At 29.5% G+C, this 23,728-nt stretch overlaps 3 protein-coding genes across 3 annotated transcripts; 2 read left to right on the forward strand and 1 right to left on the reverse strand.

The window, feature by feature from the left end:
- Nucleotides 1–7,091, forward strand: LOC119614509. The gene is made up of 9 exons (XM_037970633.1): nt 1–124; nt 182–265; nt 326–476; nt 538–677; nt 748–1,040; nt 6,033–6,120; nt 6,186–6,420; nt 6,486–6,619; nt 6,711–7,091. Exons 1-9 carry the CDS (start codon nt 49–51, stop codon nt 7,007–7,009), a joined length of 1,500 nt encoding a protein of 499 aa, XP_037826561.1. The 5' UTR covers nt 1–48; the 3' UTR covers nt 7,010–7,091.
- Nucleotides 7,092–14,372: 7,281 nt separating this feature from the next.
- On the reverse strand, nt 14,373–19,175 carry LOC119614512 (probable serine/threonine-protein kinase cdc7). Its single transcript, XM_037970635.1, has 4 exons — nt 19,043–19,175; nt 18,228–18,886; nt 17,792–18,171; nt 14,373–14,943 (listed from the first exon to the last, which is right to left on the reverse strand). Exons 2-4 carry the CDS (start codon nt 18,881–18,883, stop codon nt 14,432–14,434), a joined length of 1,548 nt encoding a protein of 515 aa, XP_037826563.1. The 5' UTR covers nt 18,884–18,886; nt 19,043–19,175; the 3' UTR covers nt 14,373–14,431.
- A 2,572-nt stretch (nt 19,176–21,747) lies between these two features.
- LOC119614513 (40S ribosomal protein S27) lies at nt 21,748–23,049 on the forward strand. Its single transcript, XM_037970636.1, has 3 exons — nt 21,748–21,854; nt 22,369–22,588; nt 22,657–23,049. The coding sequence occupies exons 1-3, from the start codon at nt 21,849–21,851 to the stop codon at nt 22,683–22,685; spliced, it is 255 nt and encodes an 84-aa protein (XP_037826564.1). The 5' UTR covers nt 21,748–21,848; the 3' UTR covers nt 22,686–23,049.
- The last annotated feature ends 679 nt before the right edge of the window (nt 23,050–23,728 follow it).

Raw genomic sequence — 23,728 nt, forward strand, 5'->3', positions numbered from 1 at the left:
GTAATTTCAAATTCAGAAACAAACGGCTAAATTTGCATTTTATACAAAATGTTTAAAAGAAAACTATTTTTTAAAATCCTTACAATTTTATTCGTTATAATAGCTAAGGCTAAGGGAAATTTTCGTAAGTTAATTGAAGTAAATAATTTTGAAATACATAATAATATAGTTTTCGTTTTAGCTGTAAATCCTAGACCCTGCCGTTATAAGGATACCAGTTGTATACAAGAACGTATTAACTTTTTCTTAAATTCCAAATATGCAGGTAAGTGATTAGATTTTTTAAATAAAATGTTATATTGTTGGGAATATGATATATTTTTAGGTGATGGTTTTATTAATTTGCCAAAACTTGATCCTTTGAGTGTGCCTTTGTTGAACATACAGCCAGGCCCTAATAGTCCCGTTAATATAGACTTGATTATGAAAAATAATTTACTAAGTGGTCTGAAAGATGCTAAGGCCATAGGCGTAAGGTAGGGATTTGGTTTTTAGAAAGGTTTGTGATTGGTTTTAAATTTTTTTATATTCCTACAGTGGCTTCGAAAGGGACTTGAGTAAAAAACATGAAATAAAATTGCAAATACCTGTAATTCATATGACAGGCGATTATAATGTGAAAGGTCAGGTGATAGTACTGCCAGTAGAAGGTATTGGAAAACATGATATAACATTGAGTAAGTTTAAATAAAGAATACATTTTTGGTCTTAAACACGATATATTTATGTAAAATTAATCCCTTTCAGATGATGTTACCCTTGCTATACAATTCTCTGGCTCTCCTTATGTCAAGAATGGTCGCACTTATATGAAAATCGAAAATATAACCGGCTCTCTTACACCGAAAAAGGTCGTTTTCAATTTCGGTAATTTATTCAATGGCGATAAAGTTTTGACCAATAATGTTAATGTTTTCATTAATGAAAATTGGTTGGACATTTTTAATGAAATTCATAATTCACTTTTTAATAGTCTTACACCAATTATGCAGAAAATTTTTAATGATGTCTTCTCGAAATTACCCTATGAAGAGTTTTTCGCTAAACAATATTAAATTTTTATTTTTTCAAGTTTTATATATTATAAAAATATTAAATAAATATATTAACCACTTCACTTTAAAGATGCAATGAAAAATACGACTTTTTAATATACATTTATAAAGTTCTTAGAAAAAAACTTACACTTTTTAAAAGCCCATTAATTAAATACAAGGTTATACTTTTTTATTAATATCCATGTCATATAAACATGACTTGATTTAACCTGCAACACGCACAAGCAGTTTATCTGAACCCAATATTCTGAAATGTTTAATACCCTACAGCAGCTATAAGAGAAATCATTTTAATTATAGACCGATTTCTATAAAACTTAAAAAAAAAAACGATTCTTAATAGAAGAAGGCCTTATCTGGTGAGTAGGTTCTCTCTCAGGCCGCATAATGGCCTGGGTCTTCATGAGTTCGGAATTATATTTCATTTAATACCTATTAGTACCCAAAGCCAAATATTCTGAAATAATCTCTGCAAGGGGGCTTGGGTAAATTACCAAGTTTAAACCAACAGATACACAGACATCGTGAAATTGTCTTAAAAAATCACCTTGTGAAACCATAATCTGAACCTTTTTGGCAACAGCAACCTGAATGCATAATACCTTAAACACTTACAGTTAATTTAATGATCAATTAACAACAGGTGGCATAAATATGAATCACAATTAGTTCATTGTACAAAAATGTCATGTTTTTTTTTTTTTTTTGTAATTTTATCACTAAACAGAAATCTTGCTTCAGTTAAAGTCACATATGAAAATTACAAATTAATTTGGTTTTATCTACATATATTAGAACTTTTTTTTGATATTTTGATTCTGTTTGGAATGTTAATATGTAGCTTTATATGAACTATAAAAAGTTAATTGGCGTCGAATGTTTTAAAATGTCACAAGACAATTTATTAGCCATGTATATTATTTTTAATAATTTGTATACCAACATTAAGAATAAGGGTGTGTGATTTATGCTGATCTTATCGTAAATAAGTTGTAACTCTTTTTTACAGAAAACTAGTTTGTTCTCTATAGATTAAGTTCAGTTCTAGTTCTGTTCTGTTCTAGTTTTGTTTTAGTTTTGTTCTAGTTTTGTTCTAGTTCAGTTCTAGTTCTAGTTCAGTTCTAGTTCAGTTCTAGTTCAGTTCTAGTTCAGTTCTAGTTCAGTTCTAGTTCAGTTCTAGTTCAGTTCTAGTTCAGTTCTAGTTCAGTTCTAGTTCAGTTCTAGTTCAGTTCTAGTTCAGTTCTAGTTCAGTTCTAGTTCAGTTCTAGTTCAGTTCTAGTTCAGTTCTAGTTCAGTTCTAGTTCAGTTCTAGTTCAGTTCTAGTTCAGTTCTAGTTCAGTTCTAGTTCAGTTCTAGTTCAGTTCTAGTTCAGTTCTAGTTCAGTTCTAGTTCAGTTCTAGTTCTAGTTCAGTTCTAGTTCAGTTCTAGTTCAGTTCTAGTTCAGTTCTAGTTCAGTTCTAGTTCAGTTCTAGTTCAGTTCTAGTTCAGTTCTAGTTCAGTTCTAGTTCAGTTCTAGTTCAGTTCTAGTTCAGTTCTAGTTCAGTTCTAGTTCAGTTCTAGTTCAGTTCTAGTTCAGTTCTAGTTCAGTTCTAGTTCAGTTCTAGTTCAGTTCTAGTTCAGTTCTAGTTCAGTTCTAGTTCAGTTCTAGTTCAGTTCTAGTTCAGTTCTAGTTCAGTTCTAGTTCAGTTCTAGTTCAGTTCTAGTTCAGTTCTAGTTCAGTTCTAGTTCAGTTCTAGTTCAGTTCTAGTTCAGTTCTAGTTCAGTTCTAGTTCAGTTCTAGTTCAGTTCTAGTTCTGTTCTAATTCTGTTCTAGTTCTGTTCTAGTTCTGTTCTAGTTCTGTTCTAGTTCTGTTCTAGTTCTGTTCTAGTTCTGTTCTAGTTCTGTTCTAGTTCTGTTCTAGTTCCGTTCCAGTTCTGTTCTGTTCTAGTTCTGTTCTAGTTCTGTTCTAGTTCTGTTCTAGTTCTGTTCTAGTTCTGTTCTAGTTCTGTTCTAGTTCTGTTCTAGTTTTTCTAGTTCTGTTCTAGTTCTGTTCTAGTTCTGTTCTAGTTCTGTTCTAGTTCTGTTCTAGTTCTGTTCTAGTTCTGTTCTAGTTCTGTTCTAGTTCTGTTCTAGTTCCGTTCCAGTTCTGTTCTTCTAGTTCTGTTCTGTTCTAGTTCTGTTCTAGTTCTGTTCTAGTTCAGTTCTAGTTCTGTTCTAGTTCTGTTCTAGTTCTGTTCTAGTTCTGTTCTAGTTCTGTTCTAGTTCTAGTTCTGTTCTAGTTCTGTTCTAGTTCTGTTCTAGTTCTGTTCTAGTTCTGTTCTAGTTCTGTTCTAGTTCTGTTCTAGTTCTGTTCTAGTTCTGTTCTAGTTCTGTTCTAGTTCTTTTCTAGTTCTTTTCTAGTTCTGTTCTAGTTCTGTTCTAGTTCTCTTCTAGTTCTGTTCTAGTTTTGTTCTAGTTCTGTTCTAGTTCTGTTCTAGTTCTGTTCTAGTTTTGTTCTAGTTCTGTTCTAGTTTTGTTCTAGTTCTGTTCTAGTTCTGTTCTAGTTCTGTTCTAGTTCTGTTCTAGTTCTGTTCTAGTTCTGTTCTAGTTCTGTTCTAGTTCTGTTCTAGTTCTGTTCTAGTTCTGTTCTAGTTCTGTTCTAGTTCTGTTCTAGTTCTGTTCTAGTTCTGTTCTAGTTCTGTTCTAGTTCTAGTTCTGTTCTAGTTCTGTTCTAGTTCTAGTTCTGTTCTAGTTCTGTTCTAGTTCTGTTCTAGTTCTGTTCTAGTCTGTTCTAGTTCTAGTCTGTTCTAGTTCTGTTCTAGTTCTGTTCTAGTTCTGTTCTAGTTCTGTTCTATTTCAGTTCTAGTTCAGTTCTAGTTCAGTTCTAGTTCTGTTCTAGTTCTGTTCTAGTTCTGTTCTAGTTCTGTTCTAGTTCTGTTCTAGTTCTGTTCTAGTTCTGTTCTAGTTCTGTTCTAGTTCTATTCTAGTTCTGTTCTAGTTCTGTTCTAGTTCTGTTCTAGTTCTGTTCTAGTTCTGTTCTAGTTCTGTTCTAGTTCTGTTCTAGTTCTGTTCTAGTTCTGTTCTAGTTCTCTTCTAGTTCTCTTCTAGTTCTGTTCTAGTTCTGTTCTAGTTCTGTTCTAGTTCTGTTCTAGTTCTGTTCTAGTTCTGTTCTAGTTCTGTTCTAGTTCTGTTCTAGTTCTGTTGTAGTTCTGTTCTAGTTCTGTTCTAGTTCTGTTCTAGTTCTGTTCTAGTTCTGTTCTAGTTCTGTTCTAGTTCTGTTCTAGTTCTGTTCTAGTTCAGTTCTAGTTCAGTTCTAGTTGTGTTCTAGTTGTGTTCTAGTTCTGTTCTAGTTCTGTTCTAGTTCTGTTCTAGTTCTGTTCTAGTTCTGTTCTAGTTCTGTTCTAGCTCTGTTCTAGTTCTGTTCTAGTTCTGTTCTAGTTCTGTTCTAGTTCTGTTCTAGTTCTGTTCTAGTTCTGTTCTAGTTCTGTTCTAGTTCTGTTCTAGTTCTGTTCTAGTTCTGTTCTAGTTCTGTTCTAGTTCTGTTCTAGTTCTGTTCTAGTTCTGTTCTAGTTCTATTCTAGTTCTGTTCTAGTTCTGTTCTAGTTCTGTTCTAGTTCTGTTCTAGTTCTGTTCTAGTTCTGTTCTAGTTCTGTTCTAGTTCTGTTCTAGTTCTGTTCTAGTTCTGTTCTAGTTCTGTTCTAGTTCTGTTCTAGTTCTGTTCTAGTTCTGTTCTAGTTCTGTTCTAGTTCTGTTCTAGTTCTGTTCTAGTTCTGTTCTAGTTCTGTTCTAGTTCTGTTCTAGTTCTGTTCTAGTTCTAGTTCTGTTCTAGTTCTGTTCTAGTTCAGTTCTAGTTCTGTTCTAGTTCTGTTCTAGTTCTGTTCTAGTTCTGTTCTAGTTCTGTTCTAGTTCTGTTCTAGTTCTGTTCTAGTTCTGTTCTAGTTCTGTTCTAGTTCTGTTCTAGTTCTGTTCTAGTTCTAGTTCTGTTCTAGTTCTATTCTAGTTCTGTTCTAGTTCTGTTCTAGTTTTGTTCTAGTTCTGTTCTAGATTTTTCTAGATTCTAGTTCAATTTTAGTTCTTTATAAAACAATTTCTAAAATTTATTTGGAAATGGTATAGCTATTTTAAATAAAACAATGTTTAACTGAAATGTTGATTTTACTAAATGTTAATATCTTTATATTTAATTAATAAATTTAATAATTTCTTAGAACACTTTTTTAATTTCGTTTTTTTAAATGACTCGTTTTACAAATAATGGGCAAAACAGTAAAACACTAAAAGCAAATTATTTGCATAATTTGACCAATAAATAAAAGTCGTTGAACCATTATTAAGTGGCTGTGGAATCTATGTACAAAACGTTCAGTAGGAGATAAAGACAAAATTAAAAATCACAGACTAAAAACGTGATTAAGCGGGTGTTTAAAAATTTACCAATTTTAAAATAGACAAGAGCACTATATATATAAATTTAAATTTTAAGATGTTTCGTGCAAACTTATTGTAGTTGTACAAATTACTGAAGATCAAAGTTCAGTTAGTATTGACAATGATGGCGGTTATAAAAGTCAGAAACCTAGAAGAAATCTGGTCACTTTAATTCAAAATTTTAACAAATTAACAGAACCTTAGTACTAAAGTCAAACTAAAACAAAAAAAATCGAATAAAACTACAATAATAATATTTGTATTTAATTACAAATTATGAGTTTTAAATACAGTTGTCAATTTTTAAGAAAAAAATCAACACCAGAGATGTGATGAGTTGATGGAACAAGAAATGCAAAAACAAAATTAACACACAAATTCATATACAGGTTTTTGAATTTAACAAAAAAATATAAATAAATAAAATACATTTAAATGAATAACATTCTAAATAAACAATAAAAACAACAAAAAAAATATATACAGATCAGAATCTACTGGATTTCGGCTCAAGTATAAAAGGAAGTTAACAGTATAATAATTAATTCAATATTAAAACAGGAGTGAAGTGATTCGAATAACGGTGAAATTTTTTTAAAAAAACAAATTCGAAAATGTATAAATCACTGTGTTTAGTTGTGGTATTAAGTATAGCGACTGTTTTGGGAGATTTTCGTGAGTGTTCAAGAAGTAAAGTAATGAAGTATTTGAGTTTTAAATGATCTATTTAATTACAATAGCTGCTGCTATAACAAGATGTCAGCGTGGAGATAGCGGTTGTTTGACTCGGGCCACTCAAGAAGTTTTGAACAAATATCCCGGTGGTTTACGTGAATTGAATCTATTGCCTTTTGATCCATTGCGTGTAAATAGTTTGGTTTTGGATAGAAATCCTTCAAGTCCTGTTAATCTTGAATTGAAATTTAAAGATCTTGATTTGCTTGGCATGAAAACGGCCCAAGTGAAAACCGTCAAGTGAGAAACTTGTTTGGGATTATTGTTGTAGTAAAATATTTTTAATTGACAAATCTAATTTCCAGAGGTTTCAATTTTAAAGAACGCAGCGTGATTGACGCTTTAGTGCCGGAATTTGTTTTGAAAGGAAAATACAATGTTGATGGACGTGTCTTAATTTTGCCCATTGTAGGAAATGGTGATGCTTCGATCATTTGCAGTAAGTGTAATTAATCTAAAATGATAAATGAATTTATCTTATTTATTTTCCATTCAAAACTTCCTAAATGTTAACTCTTTTATAATTCCAGAAAATCTTCAACTTAAATACTCTTTCGATTTGAAACCTGTCGAGAAAAATGGTGAAACTTACGCTGAATTAGAACATGTAAAATTGGAATTTAAACCACAACTCGTACAATTCCAATTCGATAATCTCTTCAATGGTGACAAAGCCTTGGGCGATAATATGAACAAATTCTTGAATGAAAATTGGCGTGATATTTATAATGAATTGGAACCTGGTTTTGCCAAGGCCTTGAGTTTAGTGGCCAAACAAGTGATTAATACTGTTTTAACCAAATTTCCCTATGACACATTATTTCCCTAAATTTATAGTTTAAGGTTATTTGTTTAAATTTGGAATACTTTTTTTATATTAATTTGTTATAATAAAATTATTTTTTTATAAATATTGGGGTGTTACTATTTCATTAAATGTGCTTTTGTAGAAGCCTCCAAAGCACTACAGTCTAGTCTTTTGCTAAATTTATAGTCAAGTCTGCTGTTTAGTCTATAGCCTAATCAATAGTTAAGACTAGCCTATAGTCTAGCCTATAGTCTAGTCTACAGTCTAGTCTATAGTTTAGTCCATAGTTTAGTCTATAGTTTAGTCTATAATCTAGTCTATAGACTAGACTATAGACTAGTCTATAGTCTAGTCTATAGTCTAGTCTATAGTCTAGTCTATAGTATAGTCTATAGTCTAGTCTATAGTCTAGTCTATAGTCTAGTCTATAGTCTAGTCTATAGTCTAGTCTATAGTCTAGTCTATAGTCTAGTCTATAGTCTAGTCTATAGTCTAGTCTATAGTCTAGTCTATAGTCTAGTCTATAGTCTAGTCTATAGTCTAGTCTATAGTCTAGTCTATAGTCTAGTCTATAGTCTAGTCTATAGTCTAGTCTAGTAGTCTATAGTCTAGTCTATAGTCTAGTCTATAGTCTAGTCTATAGTCTAGTCTATAGTCTAGTCTATAGTCTAGTCTATAGTCTAGTCTATAGTCTAGTCTATAGTCTAGTCTATAGTCTAGTCTATAGTCTAGTCTATAGTCTAGTCTATAGTCTAGTCTATAGTCTAGTCTATAGTCTAGTCTATAGTCTAGTCTATAGTCTAGTCTATAGTCTAGTCTATAGTCTAGTCTATAGTCTAGTCTATAGTCTAGTCTATAGTCTAGTCTATAGTCTAGTCTATAGTCTAGTCTATAGTCTAGTCTATAGTCTAGTCTATAGTCTAGTCTATAGTCTAGTCTATAGTCTAGTCTATAGTCTATTCTATAGTCTAGCCTATAGTCTAGTCTATAGTCTAGTCTATAGTCTAGTCTATAGTCTAATCTATAGTCTAGTCTATAGTCGAGTCCATAGTTTAGTCTATAGTCTAGTCTATAGTAGCTATAGTCAATAGTTTAGTCTATAGTCTAGTCTATAGTACCCATAGTCAATAGTTTAGTCCATAGTTTAGTCTATAGTTTAGTCTATAGCCAAATCTATAGTCTAGTATAAAGTCTAGTCTATAGTTAGTCTAGCCTATAGTCTAGTCTATAGTCTAGTCTATAGTCTAGTCTATAGTCTAGTTTATAGTCTAGTCTATAGTCTAGTCTATAATCTAGTCTATAGTCTAGTCTATAGTCTAGTCTATAGTCTAGTCTATAGTCTAGTCTATAGTCTAGTCTATAGTCTAGTCTATAGTCTAGTCTATAGTCTAGTCTATAATCTAGTCTATAGTCTAGTCTATAGTCTAGTCTATAGTCTAGTCTATAGTCTAGTCTATAGTCTAGTCTATAGTCTAGTCTATAGTCTAGTCTATAGTCTAGTCTATAATCTAGTCTATAGTCTAGTCTATAGTCTAGTCTATAGTCTAGTCTATAGTCTGGTCTATAGCCTAGTCTATAGTCTAGTCTATAGTCTGGTCTATAGTCTAGTCTATAGTCTATAGTCTAGTCTATAGTCTAGTCTATAGTCAAGTCTGTAGTTAAGTCTATAGTCTAGTCTATAGTCTGGTCTATAGCCTAGTCTATAGTCTAGTCTATAGTCTGGTCTGTAGTCTAGTCTATAGTCTAGTCTATAGTCTAGTCTATAGTCTAGTCTATAGTCTAGTCTATAGTCTAGTCTATAGTCTAGTCTATAGTCAAGTCTGTAGTTAAGTCTATAGTCTAGTCTATAGTCTAGTCTATAGTCTAGTCTATAGTCTAGTCTATAGTCTAGACTATAGTCTAGTCAATAGTCTAGTCAATAGTCTAGTCTATAGTCTAGTCTATAGTCTAGTCTATAGTCTAGTCTATAGTCTAGTCTATAGTCTAGTCTATAGTCTAGTCTATAGTCTAGTCTATAGTCTAGTCTATAGTCTAGTCTATAGTCTAGTCTATAGTCTAGTCTATAGTCTAGTCTATAGTCTAGTCTATAGTCTAGTCTATAGTCTAGTCTATAGTCTAGTCTATAGTCTAGTCTATAGTCTAGTCTATAGTCTAGTCTATAGTCTAGTCTATAGTCTAGTCTATAGTCTAGTCTATAGTCTAGTCTATAGTCTAGTCTATAGTCTAGTCTATAGTCTAGTCTATAGTCAAGTCTATAGTACACTCTATAGTTGAATCTATGTTCAAATCTGTATTCCAATCTTTATTCTAATCTATAGTCTAGTATATAGTCTAATCAATATTCTATTCTATAGACTAGTCTTTCGTTCTACGTTTCTTCCCATTTAAAATTAAGTACATAAATATGATCTCTTTGCAAAAAAATAGTTTTTATTAAATTCCTTTAAACTATTTCAATCATTCAACACTTTAAATGTGAAAATAATTTAGAAAAAGATTCTAAAAATTGTGCAAAAAAAAAAAAAAAAACTTAAATATTAAATTAACATAGCAATGCATATTCATTAACAAATCCAACAAATAATAATAATAATAAAAACAAAAGAAATATCATTTATAAAGTAAAACGTGAAATTATAAGCGTGTAATAAAAGTAATAACAAAAATAAATATAAAAACAATTAAAAAATTAAGAGCGATTATAAACTTTAAATGCAGAACGCAGGCAAATTATTACAATTAAATCTTATTATTATACAATTACTTATATACAATTACAATTAGAGTAACAAAAAATGTTTAAAAAACTCACACACTCTGAATGAAATTACAACACGAGGTGATCATTAATTGTCAAACTTATAATTGAGAAAACTTAAAGTTAAATAGACTCATAAAATAATATTAAAATACAAAGAAAAATAAATAGCAATTAATGTTTATGATTGCAATATAAAAATACAATTACAATTTAAAGAAAAAGTACATTAATGTTAAACAAATTTGTTTAACAAACTTCTGTTTAAATGTTGAGAACTTTTTCATAACATTTACATTTGTTTTGTGTTTTTTTTTTTTTTTTTTTTTGGATGGAAATTTTATTTTATATATATTTTTATATAAAATTACTTATAGGGCGCCAAATATACTACTGTTTATTTGAAAACCAGAATTGGATTTCATTAAATCAAGTTTATTAATCATTTTGTTCTTTGTTTGTTTAAAAAAACAAGAAATTGTTGGGGTAATTAACTTTAGACTAATCGAACGGTTAATTATTATATTGAACGAAGTGCCACTAATTTATTTAAATTCTACTGGACTTAAGCATCTAAATAGAATATTCGAAATTCTAAATTTCTCTATAGATTAATTGTTTTCACACAAAACTTGTTGTCTTTTTGTTTTGCAAAATTAACTTGTTATTGTGTTTGTTATGGTTTGTATTGTATTAAATCTTTTTTATTCAAACGCAGCTAGTTTATATATTTGATCATTATTTTATAATTGACAAATAATTTGAACTCTTAGTTCAATGTTTTAAAAGTTTTTTTTTCAAATATTTTATAATTTTTAAATTTATTACTTTTAGCAAATTTAACTTTTTTGAAATAATTAAAAATATTTTTTTTTTTATTATTAAAAAAATAATCTTAGATGAATTATAAACTTACTAAATAGATAGGCTAGGATTTAAAGTAGACTATAAACAAATCCACAGACTAGACTATAAAGTAGTCTATGGACTAGACTATAGACTAGGTCATAGACTAACCTATAGACTAGACTATAAATTAAACTATAGGATAGACTATAGACTGGGCTATGTACTGGAATATAGACTAGACTATAAACTATATTATAGAGTCGACTATATACCAGACTATAGTCTAGGCTATAGACTAGACTTTAGACTAGGCTAGACTATAGACTAGGCTATAGACTAGACTGTAGACCAGACAGTAGATTAGACAACACAATAGACTAGACTACAAAATAGACTATATACTGCACTATAGACTAGACTATAGGCAAGATATGAGACTATAGACTCGGTTATAGACTACACTATAGCCTAGACTATAGAGTAAGTTATAGACTAGACGAGAATATAGATTAAACTATAGACTAGGCTTTAGAATAGACTATAGACTGGACTATACAATAGACCATGGATTAGACTATTGAATAGATTATAGACTGGACTATAAACTATACTATAAACTAGACAATAGTCAAGACAATAGAATAGACTATAGGCTAGACTATAGAATACTCCAAATAGACTACAGACTATAGAGTGGAGTAGTCTGTAATCTAGTCTAGTCTAGTCTATAGTCTAGTCTATAGTCTAGTCTATATTCTAGTCTATAGTGTAATCTATAGTCTAGTCTATAGTCTAGTCTATAGTCTAGTCTATAGTCTAGTCTATAGTATAGTCTATAGTCTAGTCTATAGTCTAGTCTATAGTCTAGTCTATAGTCTAGTCTATAGTGTAGTCTATAGTCTAGTCTATAGTCTAGTCTACAGTCTAGTCTATAGTCTAGTCTATAGTCTAGTCTATAGTCTAGTCTATAGTCTAGTCTATAGTCTAGTCTATAGTCTAGTCTAGTCTAGTCTAGTCTAGTCTATAGTCTAGTCTATAGTCTAGTCTACAGTCTAGTCTAGTCTACAGTCTAGTCTACAGTCTAGTCTAGTCTAGTCTAGTCTAGTCTATAGTCTAGTCTATAGTCTAGTCTATAGTCTAGTCTATAGTCTAGTCTATAGTCTAGTCTATTCTAGTCTATAGTCTTAGTCTATAGTCTAGTTCTAGTCTAGTCTATAGTCTAGTCTATAGTCTAGTCTATAGTCTAGTCTATAGTCTAGTCTATAGTCTATAGTCTAGTCATTAGTCTATAGTCTATAGTCTATAGTCTAGTCTATAGTCTAGCTATAGTCTATAGTCTAGTCTATAGTCTAGTCTATAGTCTAGTCTAAAGTCTAGTTCTATAGTCTAGTCTAGTCTATAGTCTAGTCTATTAGTCTAGTCTATAGTCTAGTCTATAGTCTAGTCTATAGTCTAGTCTATAGTCTAGTCTATAGTCTAGTCTATAGTCTAGTCTATAGTCTAGTCTATAGTCTAGTCTATAGTCTAGTCTATAGTGTAGTCTATAGTCTAGTCTATAGTGTAGTCTATAGTCTTAGTCTATAGTCTAGTCTATAGTCTAGTCTATAGTCTAGTCTATAGTGTAGTCTATAGTCTAGCCTATAGTCTAGTCTATAGTCTAGTCTATAGTCTAGTCTATAGTCTAGTCTATAGTCTAGTCTATAGTCTAGTCTATAGTCTATAGTCTATAGTCTATAGTCTAGTCTATAGTCTATAGTCTAGTCTATAGTCTATAGTCTAGTCTATAGTCTAGTCTATAGTCTAGTCTATAGTCTAGTCTATAGTCTAGTCTATAGTCTAGTCTATAGTCTAGTCTATAGTCTAGTCTATAGTCTAGTCTATAGTCTAGTCTATAGTCTAGTCTATAGTCTAGTCTATAGTCTAGTCTATAGTCTAGTCTATAGTCTAGTCTATAGTCTAGTCTATAGTCTAGTCTATAGTCTAGTCTATAGTCTAGTCTATAGTCTAGTCTATAGTCTAGTCTATAGTCTAGTCTATAGTCTAGTCTATAGTCTAGTCTATAGTCTAGTCTACAGTCTAGTCTATAGTCTAGTCTATAGTCTAGTCTATAGTTTAGTCTATAATCTAGTCTATAGTCTAGTCTATAGTCTAGTCTATAGTCTAGTCTATGGTCTGGTCTATAGTCTAGTCTATAGTCTAGTCTATAGTCTAGTCTATAGTCTAGTCTATAGTCTAGTCTATAGTCTAGTCTATAGTCTAGTCTATAGTCTAGTCTATAGTCTAGTCTATAGTCTAGTCTATAGTCTAGTCTATAGTCTAGTCTATAGTCTAGTCTATAGTCTAGTCTATAGTCTAGTCTATAGTCTAGTCTATAGTCTAGTCTATAGTCTATAGTCTAGTCTATAGTCTAGTCTATAGTCTAGTCTATAGTCTAGTCTATAGTCTAGTCTATAGTCTAGTCTATAGTCTAGTCTATAGTCTAGTCTATAGTCTAGTCTATAGTCTAGTCTATTGTCTAGTCTATAGTCTAATCTATAGTCTAGTCTATAGTATAGTTTATAGTCTAGTCTATAGTCTAGTCTATAGTCTAGTCTATAGTATAGTTTATAGTCTAGTCTATAGTCTAGTCTATAGTCTAATCTATAGTGCAGTTTATAGTCTAGTCTATAGTCTAATCTATAGTTTTGTCTATAGTCTAGTCAGTCTCAGTCTCTTCTTTAATCAAAAAAATTTTTTGTCTTGAAAATTTTATAAATAATTTTTTAAAAATCTGAGATTTTGAACCATTTTTATTAAATAATAATATGATTCATTCGAATAGAAATATAATGATTTACTCGAATCCTAAAGAACTAATGCAAAAACTAGAATCTAGAAAAACAGACATGGAATATTTCAAAACTTTCCATCTGTTACAAAAATGTTATATTATTTCAGACAAAAGCAAACATTTCTTAAAACTATTAAAAACTAGTTTAAAAATATTTTGGAAACTATTTGAAAAACACATTTAAAACAAAAAACTTATAAACACCAAAACACAAATCTAATTTAAAACATACACAACGCACAAACACATAAATAAATTTATAAATAAAAGCTTAAATAATACAATTTTTTTTAAACAAATCTTAAATTAAAAACAAATAAAATTTACAATTAAGAAAATAGTTAAATTATCAAGGGAAAAATATTGATTGTTAAATAAATAACAAAAACTTATGAAAAAAATTTATAAAAAATTTAAACAATTTTTGTTAAATAGACAGAGTTATGTATAAATTGAAATGCCAATTTGTTGTAAATAATTAAACAAAAAAGCGTTTAAGATAAAATTTCAAATAATATAAATATTTAGGAAATTAAAAAAACGTATAAGTTGTTGGTGTATAAATTGTTAAAAAAAAAAATATTAAATTATATATAAAATAATTAGCAAAAGTATAATACAATTTTTAATAAGTTTTGAAAAAGTATTTTAAATTATAAAAATGTTTAATAAAACAATAAAAAGAATAACATTAAAAGTTGAAATAAAGTGTTTTTTTAAAAAGGTTTGTACAAGTACAATTGTTATTGTTATTTAATAAAAAAAATACAATTAAAAAGTGGATTTAAAAACCAAAGGAATAATTTAATTTGTTTATAATAAAATTTTAAAATCTAGATAAAGAATAATATATATAACAGACTAATTTATTATTTTAATAAACCAAACCACAACAAAACAAAAAAAAAATAATACTAATATAATGATTATTGTTTAATTAAACCAACCATTAAACAAAAATTTAATAAATAAATACAATCAATTTTGCAACTCATCTCGTCACATTTTAACCAATATAAAAAAATGGATGACGATTGTGATTATAAGTAGTCGTTGGTGTAGTTGTATTGACCGCTGACGCCAGTTTTCTGATCTGGTCTGGCTTATAAATATTAAAAATATTGTTATTATTATTGTTATTGTTATTTAATAGCGGTTCTTCTTCTTTGTTACTATTAATCAATTTATTTTGGGGAGTTTCAATAATGATATTGGTCATTTCTGCTTTTGTCGTTGTAGTTGTGGTTTCCATTTGAGTATTCAAATTGTTTGTGGATTGTATTAAAGAGCTTGGTGTTGTTGGTGTATTGCACATTTGTAAAATTTCATTAATCACTCCAATTTTTGAATTCTCTTTAAGGTTATTGTCATTAGTTTGTGCACATGCACTTGCAGTTAGCGCCACATCTCCACGATATTTAACACCAATATACCAATCAAAGGCCACTAAACGTATGTTTACCTCACGTATTTGCCGATTTATATGTTCTAATAATAATGACAGACGTTCGGCGTGTGCTATATAAAAAAGTTTCTTTGATTTTTTGTTTCTATTTGTTTTGCTTTTTTTATTATTTGCTAGATTTACATTTAATAATTGTTAAATATTATTACTTTAATTGGCAATGCTATGTTAATTCTATACATAAGTTTATTAGCAAACGTTTTTAAGGAAATGTTATTGTACTTGTTAATGAGATCATAGATAGATAAAAGTGCAATTTGTTAGAAGAAGAAATTGTTTAAATTTGTCGTTATTTGAATGTTAATTAAATACTGATATTTTTCATTCAACTTTAGCTCGTTTTGGAATGGAAGTTGGATGAATAGTTCATTGTCTTGTTATTGCATACAAAAACAAAAGTTATGCATAATTAATTTATAACTGTTCAGACCGTATTCCAGGAGCAACGTATAGGGGGGCTAGATGGAATCATAACCTTTATTTATTTTTGAGTAAAGAATGTTTGTGGTAAATAACAACACCATAAATTTTGTTGTGGGCGGATGTCATGAAAGGGTCAGTATCTTCACACCAAAATACATAATATATTTATTTTTGTCTACTTTTAGGCTTTTATTTTAATTATTGAAACATTCACTTTGAACGAATAACCGACGTGGGGCAATTTAGAAAAATCAAAGTCAATAAACTAAGTAACTAACTAATAGGGTTCTATAGTTGAAACGAAAAGTCGACTTTTCGACTTTTTGCATTTAGTTAAAAGTCGACTTTTCGACCTTTCGACTTTTTCTATTTTATGAAAAGTCGATTTTTCGACTTTTTTCATTTATTTAAAAGTCGACTTTTAGACTTTTCGACTTTTAGTATTTTATAAATGGTCGACTTTTCGACTTTTTCCGACTTTTTTCGACTTTTTCCGACTTTTTCCTACTTTTTGATTTTTTACGACTTTTTGACTATTTTCGATTTATTTCGACTTTTTTCGACTATTTTCGACTATTTTTTTACTTTTTTCGAGTTTTTCCGACTATTTTAGAGTTTTTGACCTCTTTTCCACTTTTTTAAAATTTTCGACTCTTTTCGACTTTTATCGACTTTTTCCGACTTATCGACTTTTTCCGACTTTTCGACTTTTTTCGACTTTTTTCGACTTTCTTCGATTTTTTTCGACTTTCCGATTTTTTTGACTTTTCGACTTTTTTTGACTTTTATTTACAAAGTCGACTTTTCGACTTTTTTCATAGACGATAGTCGAGTTATCGACTTTTTTGGAACAAAATAGTCGACTTCGACTTTTCGACTTTTTTCGACAAAAAGTTGATTGTTCGATTATTCGAAAGTCGATTTATAGAACCCTACTAACTAACTAACTAACTAACTAACTAACTAACTAACTAACTAACTAACTAACTAACTAACTAACTAACTAACTAACTAACTAACTAACTAACTAACTAACTAACTAACTAACTAACTAACTAACTAACTAACTAACTAACTAACTAACTAACTAACTAACTAACTAACTAACTAACTAACTAACTAACTAACTAACTAACTAACTAACTAACTAACTAACTAACTAACTAACTAACTAACTAACTAACTAACTAACTAACTAACTAACTAACTAACTAACTAACTAACTAACTAACTAACTAACTAACTAACTAACTAACTAACTAACTAACTAACTAACTAACTAACTAACTAACTAACCAACTAACTAACTAACTAACTAACTAACTAACTAACTAACTAACTAACAAACTAACAAACTAACTAAATAACTAACGAATTCAGCTTGGGCGTGATGTTGGTAAGGTTCTCATTTCACAAAAGGGAGCTTCCGGTGCTCTTAAAGTCCACTGCATATATAAAAGGATAGAGCAGTAGACTGGCTAATCAGCGTATACTGGATCTATATACTACACAGCATCATTAGCCAGTACTGGTACGGGATAAGGAGGAGTCAAATCCTAAAAGCGAGGAGGAAATCACTTACTCGCCTGAAGACAGAACTGCTTTCCAAATTGGGTAGTTTTCAATTAAAAAGGGATAAAAGGGGCACCGCAGTGCCATCAGCAGTTCCCACTGAATTAATAGTCACTTCAATATAGCATGGAAGCGATCACCAACTCGGTGGAATACGGAAGGTTTTAATATACATACATACGTTAACAATTTAATTGTAAAAAGTACCAGATGAATAACAAAAAGTACAAAACACACACATTGCAGATAAATCAAAAAGTACAAAAAAGACCTTTAAGGCTTTAAAATAATATATATATATTCTCATTTACTCAGAAATCTCCATGTTTAAATTCAGGTTCCTAAATTCAAAACAAAGCTTATAAAGTACTAGTTGGGTAAGATGCTCTTTTGTAGATTTTCATTCACTTAAAAGTATAATTTTATATTTCTTGGTTCAATATTAATGAAAATTTAGAAGTACCAGTTGAAAAACGAAAAATGTCTAAAAGTCCGCTCTTAAAGATTCCACTTTACTAAGGATTCTATGTTTCTAGGCTCAATATTAAAAAAAAAACTCAAAAAGTACCTGTTGAAGAACCAACAAAGTACCAAAATTAGTCCTTGGTATCGCTGTTACAATTCCTGTCCGCTTATTTCATATGTATGTATAACATTATTAACGTTTTATTGTGCCTTTTTTTAATTTAAATATTTGAATTTCTAAAAAGTCCATGTTAGTAGATCAATTTGTTATGAGACCAATCACCTGACCAAATTTCAACTTTCTAGCTTTACAGTCAGTCAGTGGGTCAATAATGTTAGAATTTTATATACATACATATGTATTTATATAGATTGTTATTTTATTCAATACCTATTGTGTTAGCTATATTTTCAACAACAACAACAAAAAACTCCACTTACCTTTTATTTTGTCCTTCAAAAACTGTCCTCTCTTGTGTTCCATTTCAATAGATTTATACAATTCCAATTGATTCAAATATTGACGCAAAGTACTCAAATAGAACTCACATTCGGCATGCATTTGAAGATCAAACATTTTATTGGCGCCCAAAAGACGCTGCATGTCACAAATGAAAATGGACAATTTGCGACAGGCTTGCTTTACTTGATTCTGAACATTTAGAGTAGAAGGCATAGCGGATTTCTTGGCATCAGCGGGAGCAAATGTTTCAACATATTGACTATTTTCATTTGCCTCCGAAGAGGGTGGTGTTTCGGCCAAGGCACAATGTAAATCACGTAAAAGTTCGAAAAGATGACGTACAGTAGAATTATCATTGCTGTAATGAAGGATTAGTCAGAAGATATTGGAGTTTTAGTATTTAGGGAAACTTACTTATTATTCGACAAATCTATGAGGGACAAGTCTAGCATAATGTGATCATTTTCTGTGACTGCATTTGTTAGTTTTTGTTGAAAATGTTTATGAGCAAAACGGGGTATTTTACGATAAACACCCGTGCTACCCAAGGAGGTGCAAGAAGCAGAAAACTTCTTTTCATGTTCACCATTAGAACGTAAATAATGAAACTCATAAGTGGGTGTTTCAGTGACATTAGTATTTAGAACCTGTGATGACCCAAGAGTGGAATGACCAAAATTCTTTCCAGTTTTTAAGAAGGCATATGAGGGTGTATAAGTTGTTTGACTGGCCGCAAAGTTGTTGTAAGTATTATTTGCAAAAGTCATTGACTGCTGTAGGGCGCCAAAGTAATTGAGGTTATGTTTCAAAAATTGCATTCCATTTGCCGCAAAGGGCTGATGAAGCTGAAAATTGGGCTTGGAATAAGCTGGTACTTGAAAATTACTTTGCATTACAGTTGCTACATTGGCCATTCCATTACTACTTGCTGCTGCCGGAAATTGTTGAGTCATTCCAAACTCTTGTTCGCCAGTAACAATCAAATCGTTCAGTTCTTTCGATATATTTTCCATATTCAATTGCAACATATCTGGTGCTGCATAAGTTGTATTATATTCTGCTGAAGACATGTCCTGTAAACACATTTAAATAGTTAATTTAAAAAAAATCCAAAAAATTAACATTTTTAAAAAAAAATTAAATTTACTTTCTTTTTTAGTTAAATTCACTTTTTTCAAGTTTTTCTTATGACACTAATTGTTATATACACCATTTTATTAGCCACTTACCTTTTATTTAACAAAAATTTCAAAATTTTCTTAAATTTTAATGATACTTTTAAAACTCCGTGCGAATAGGAAAATTTTTCCTGACAGACTGAATGACGGTTTTTCTTTGTAATTTAAAACTACTACTTTTTCACAACTGTGTATTTTAGTTGCATCTGGCAATGCTGTAATAACATTAAAATGTTATGTTAACATTTGTTTATCAATATAAGTGAAGTTGGCTGCAGTTTGTTTGATTTACTAATGTTAAAGGGATGCCAGATCTGACATATCCAACTACCAAACGGTTGAAGCTAGAAAGTTGTTATTTGGTTAAACAATTGGTTTCACAACAAAAAGATTTTCGGAAATTCTAATATTAAGGGGGAGAACAAGGGAAAAACCGGTAAATTTGATAACCTCATATCTCCTAAACTAAAAGGGTAGAACGCAATTTAAATACTGATTTTTATATGTACATTTAAGAAATAGGAGGATTGGTACTATTTTTAAAATTCGGGTTTTTTAGGTAGTAAACGGGTAAAAACTGTATTTTTCATCAATGGAGTGGTAAAAAGTACCAAGAAGGGGTGAGAACGAGAAATTTGATATTATTTAAACTCATTGTGCTAATTTTGATAAAACTTTTAAATATTTGTATATTTAATAACATTAATGGGGTGTTATTTGTAACTCCGGTTCAAAGAACTATTTTTGGTACTTTTTCGTTTTTCAACTGGTACTTTTTGTTTTTTATAATATTGAACCTAGAAACATGGAATTAAGCATGTGGATCCCGGTTTAAATGAGAATATATGTATAAAAGGGGACTTTTTTGTACTTTTTTTTTTCTTCAAAAGGTACTTTTTGAGTTTTCTATAATATTGAACCTAAAAACTTAAAATTATATAATTAGAATCCTGAGTGTGAATGGAAATCTGTTGAAAATAATTGTTGGTACTTTTTCGTCAATTGGTACTTTTTTAATTTTCTGATTTATTGAATCTTGAAACATAAAATTAAACAATCAGAGTCCTGAGTGTGAATGGAAATCTGTAGGAAAGAATTGCTGGTACTTTTTGGTTTTTTTGGCATTCTTGGAACTTTCTGTTACTTTTTCGCCAGTTGGTACTTTTTTAATTTTCTGATTTATTGAATCTAGAAACTTAAATAAGACATATGTATAGGATCCTGATGGAATGAAAATCTATAGGAGTGAATTTTTTGGTACTTTTGTTTTTCAACTGAATGAAACGAAATGAATAAAAAATTATGATAAAAATTTATAAGAATTAACTTTATACTAAAAAATATACATTTAATTAAAAATAATTAGAAATTTCACTTTTAATCACAAAATCGTCATTTCAAAAAAAAAAAAAAAAAAAAAAATCGATAAAAATCAGTTTTTTACAAAAATTCTAGTTTTCACTTAAAAATATTAAATTCTTTAAAAAAAAATTTCATTCAGAAAAATGTTCAACTATATTTGTTTAATTTCCATGAATACCTTGTAAGCAGGCTACAGGTCTCAATTTTCAAGGTAAATTAATGAAATTTGGCACATACTTTTCTCAAGGATGAATCGTATTGAAAATTGTTGCAATCGAACCATTCTTTCACCTAGCCCCCATAAAACCGTACCCCCCGAATAGAGCTCTTGAGCTCATAATTATGTTAAATGTTATAGTATCTCTATATATCTCTAAAATCTGCACAACTTAATACTATATAAGTCTAAGGCCCATAATCTCATTCTCTGGTTATAGTTTAACAGGTAGATATTACCGATTTCCGTAATGATTGGGCCTAATTTGATCATAATGAAATGCGGCATAAATAACGTTAATGTAAATATAAATCACTCCACTAACATTTTTAAGTTTAGGTCCCTTGAACCATTTGTCAACAAATTGATAAAATATTTCGGAATTAAAAAAAAACGAAAAAACAACTTAAATATTTTATTAGTCAAAATAATCCACATTTTTGACATACTACTCATTGGTGTAGGGTATTATATAGTCGGCCATGCTCGACTATACATTAAATTCATAAAAATTCATGAAGATAAATTTAAAAAAGCTTTTTAATTTTTTTCTAAAACTTCAGGAAATTGTTTTTTGAACATTTTTCGACTTATTTCAAATTTATCCTACAAAAAGTAGAATATTAAAAAAATCGATTTATAGAACTCTAATATGATTCTAGTTTTTCAAACCATTCTTTAACCTTTGAACCATTTGCTAAATATTTTGTTATTATAAAAAATTTATATTATAAAATATTTACAAAAACAAATTATTAAAATGTATATTAAAAGTTTTTACTTTAAATATCTCATATAATGAAATACATTAGTAAAATACATAAATAAACATATTTTGAAATACATTTATTAAAAAATTGACTAATTTTATGAAATTCATAATTTACAAACATCTGGTAACGCTTAAGGAATTTCATCAATTGGAGAACAGGGTGCACGGAAAATTGTAGTAAAATATAATAAATATTTATTATAAAATATTAACAAAAAGTAGAAACTTTTTATTAAAATAGATACTAAAAATTTCATTACATATATTTACAGTCTAAAAAGTTATTAAATTATAAACTAAATGCTATTTTTATGTAATAAAATTATAAAGAAATAATATAAATATATGAACTACCCCTTAGTTGTGGGTTAAATACAACTCTGCTTGCTACTCAACACAAGATGTCACTGTTAAGTGTATGTAGAACTGTCAACTATTTAAACTACATCTAACTTCACGCGTCCATTTTCTACTTCCTTTTCCGTGTTAGCTGTGAAAGAATAAACATGCCGGTGGGTGAAAATTTTATGAAAAAACCTAAAAAACTGACGAAAAAATTGCAAAAACGCGTTAAAAATGTGTGAAAAATATTTACAAAAGCCAAGGAATAAGAAAAACTCCTGAAGAAAGTTGTAAAATGTGAAAAAAGTGTAAAAATTAAGCAAAAACCTCAAGTGAACGTGTAAAACTCATTGTGTGTTAATGAAGAAGAGTAAAAGAGAGGGAATATACACATGCTTCGATTTGACAAATGGAAAAGCAGAAAAATGTGGCTTGAAGACAACAATTTCATGTTATGTTGCAATTATTTTGTGAAAAGTGTATTCGAAAAATTTTAATTGAAAAAATGCTAATTGTTAAAATGCCAAAAACAGCAACACCTAACCTCGAAATACAAAATTTTGCAATTTTTTTGTTAGTGTTTTTTTTTCTTACTATATTCAGTTAGATGACTGAATTAAGGTGTGTTTTTTTATTTGTTTTGGCCTTAAAATAATGTGTATTTTATTTGTTGTCTCTTTTTAGCTAGCCAAAGATTTATTGCATCCTTTGCCCGCTCAAGAAAAGCGCAAACACAAGTTGAAGCGCTTGGTGCAACATCCCAACTCCTACTTCATGGATGTCAAATGCCCCGGCTGCTACAGAATCACCACTGTCTTCAGCCACGCTCAAGGCGTTGTTGTATGTGCTGGATGTGCTACCATCTTGTGCCAGCCTACCGGTGGCCGTGCTAAGCTCACAGAAGGTAAGTTTTATTGTTGCTTTTAATCCTATTTCAATTTTTACTGATTATTGTCATTCGCCTTTCTACAGGTTGCTCTTTCAGAAGGAAGCCTCAATAAATGTGATGTTTTAGTTTGCTGCCTCATCATAATTTTTTCAAATTTTATTTTTTAACAACAAGAAAAAAAAACAAAAAACAATAAAAAATACTTTTTCGTTCTGAAAAAAGCTTAAGAAGTATCAACTAATTTCTCCTATACTATTTATGTGGCTTAATTTGAGGATACAACGTTGGATTCGTGTTGTTTTTATGAAATGAAAAAGGAACTTTATCTTATAAGGATAAACCCCAAGTTTGAAAAAAGTGTATGGTGATATCAATAGCTTCTCCAATTCCAATGTATTTATTTTATTAATGAATGAATGAATTAGATTCATTTTTTATATGGAATACACTAAAGAAGTCTTTCTTTACATAAACTATTGAATGTTTTTATTATTATTAGTATTAATCAATTAGTAATCTGAATGTCCATAGATTATATAGGTCCGCACGTGTACCTAGGTAATCTCGTATTATTAGATCTTGAGTTGGATTTATAATTAGAAAACATGATTTAATATTTGGTTTAATTTTCCGTATAGAACTTTTTTAAGGAACAGTGTTTTAAAAATAGATATAGAATAGATATTAGCGATGATAATGGATTTTGTGTTTATATTGGATGCTGCGAATTAGAATTTACAAAAAGTAATTTTATTCTAATTGAAATATAGCAAATTCAATGGATTTTGAATTTAATTAAAATCAATCATAAAAATTATGTATTCCTGTTCAGCATATAAAACTACTGAGAAATGTTTGTAACTGAAAATTGGATGTTTCACATCACAGACTAGCCTATAGACTAGAATATAGACTAGACTATAGACTAGACTCAATAGACTAGACTATAACTAGACTATAGACTAGACTATAAACAAGACTATAAACAAGACTATAGACTAGACTATATGCTAGACTATAGAATAGACTACAGACTAGACTAGATTATAGATTAGACTTTAGACAAGACTATACTATTGACTAGACTATAGAGTAGACTATATATTAGATTATAGACTATACTATATATTAGACTATATACTATACTATAGACTA

Source organism: Lucilia sericata, unplaced genomic scaffold (genome assembly GCF_015586225.1).
Source record: "Lucilia sericata isolate MDLA Ls3-8-SP2 unplaced genomic scaffold, ASM1558622v1 Contig003003F_arrow, whole genome shotgun sequence".
In the NCBI taxonomy this organism is placed as follows: Eukaryota; Metazoa; Arthropoda; class Insecta; order Diptera; family Calliphoridae; genus Lucilia; species Lucilia sericata.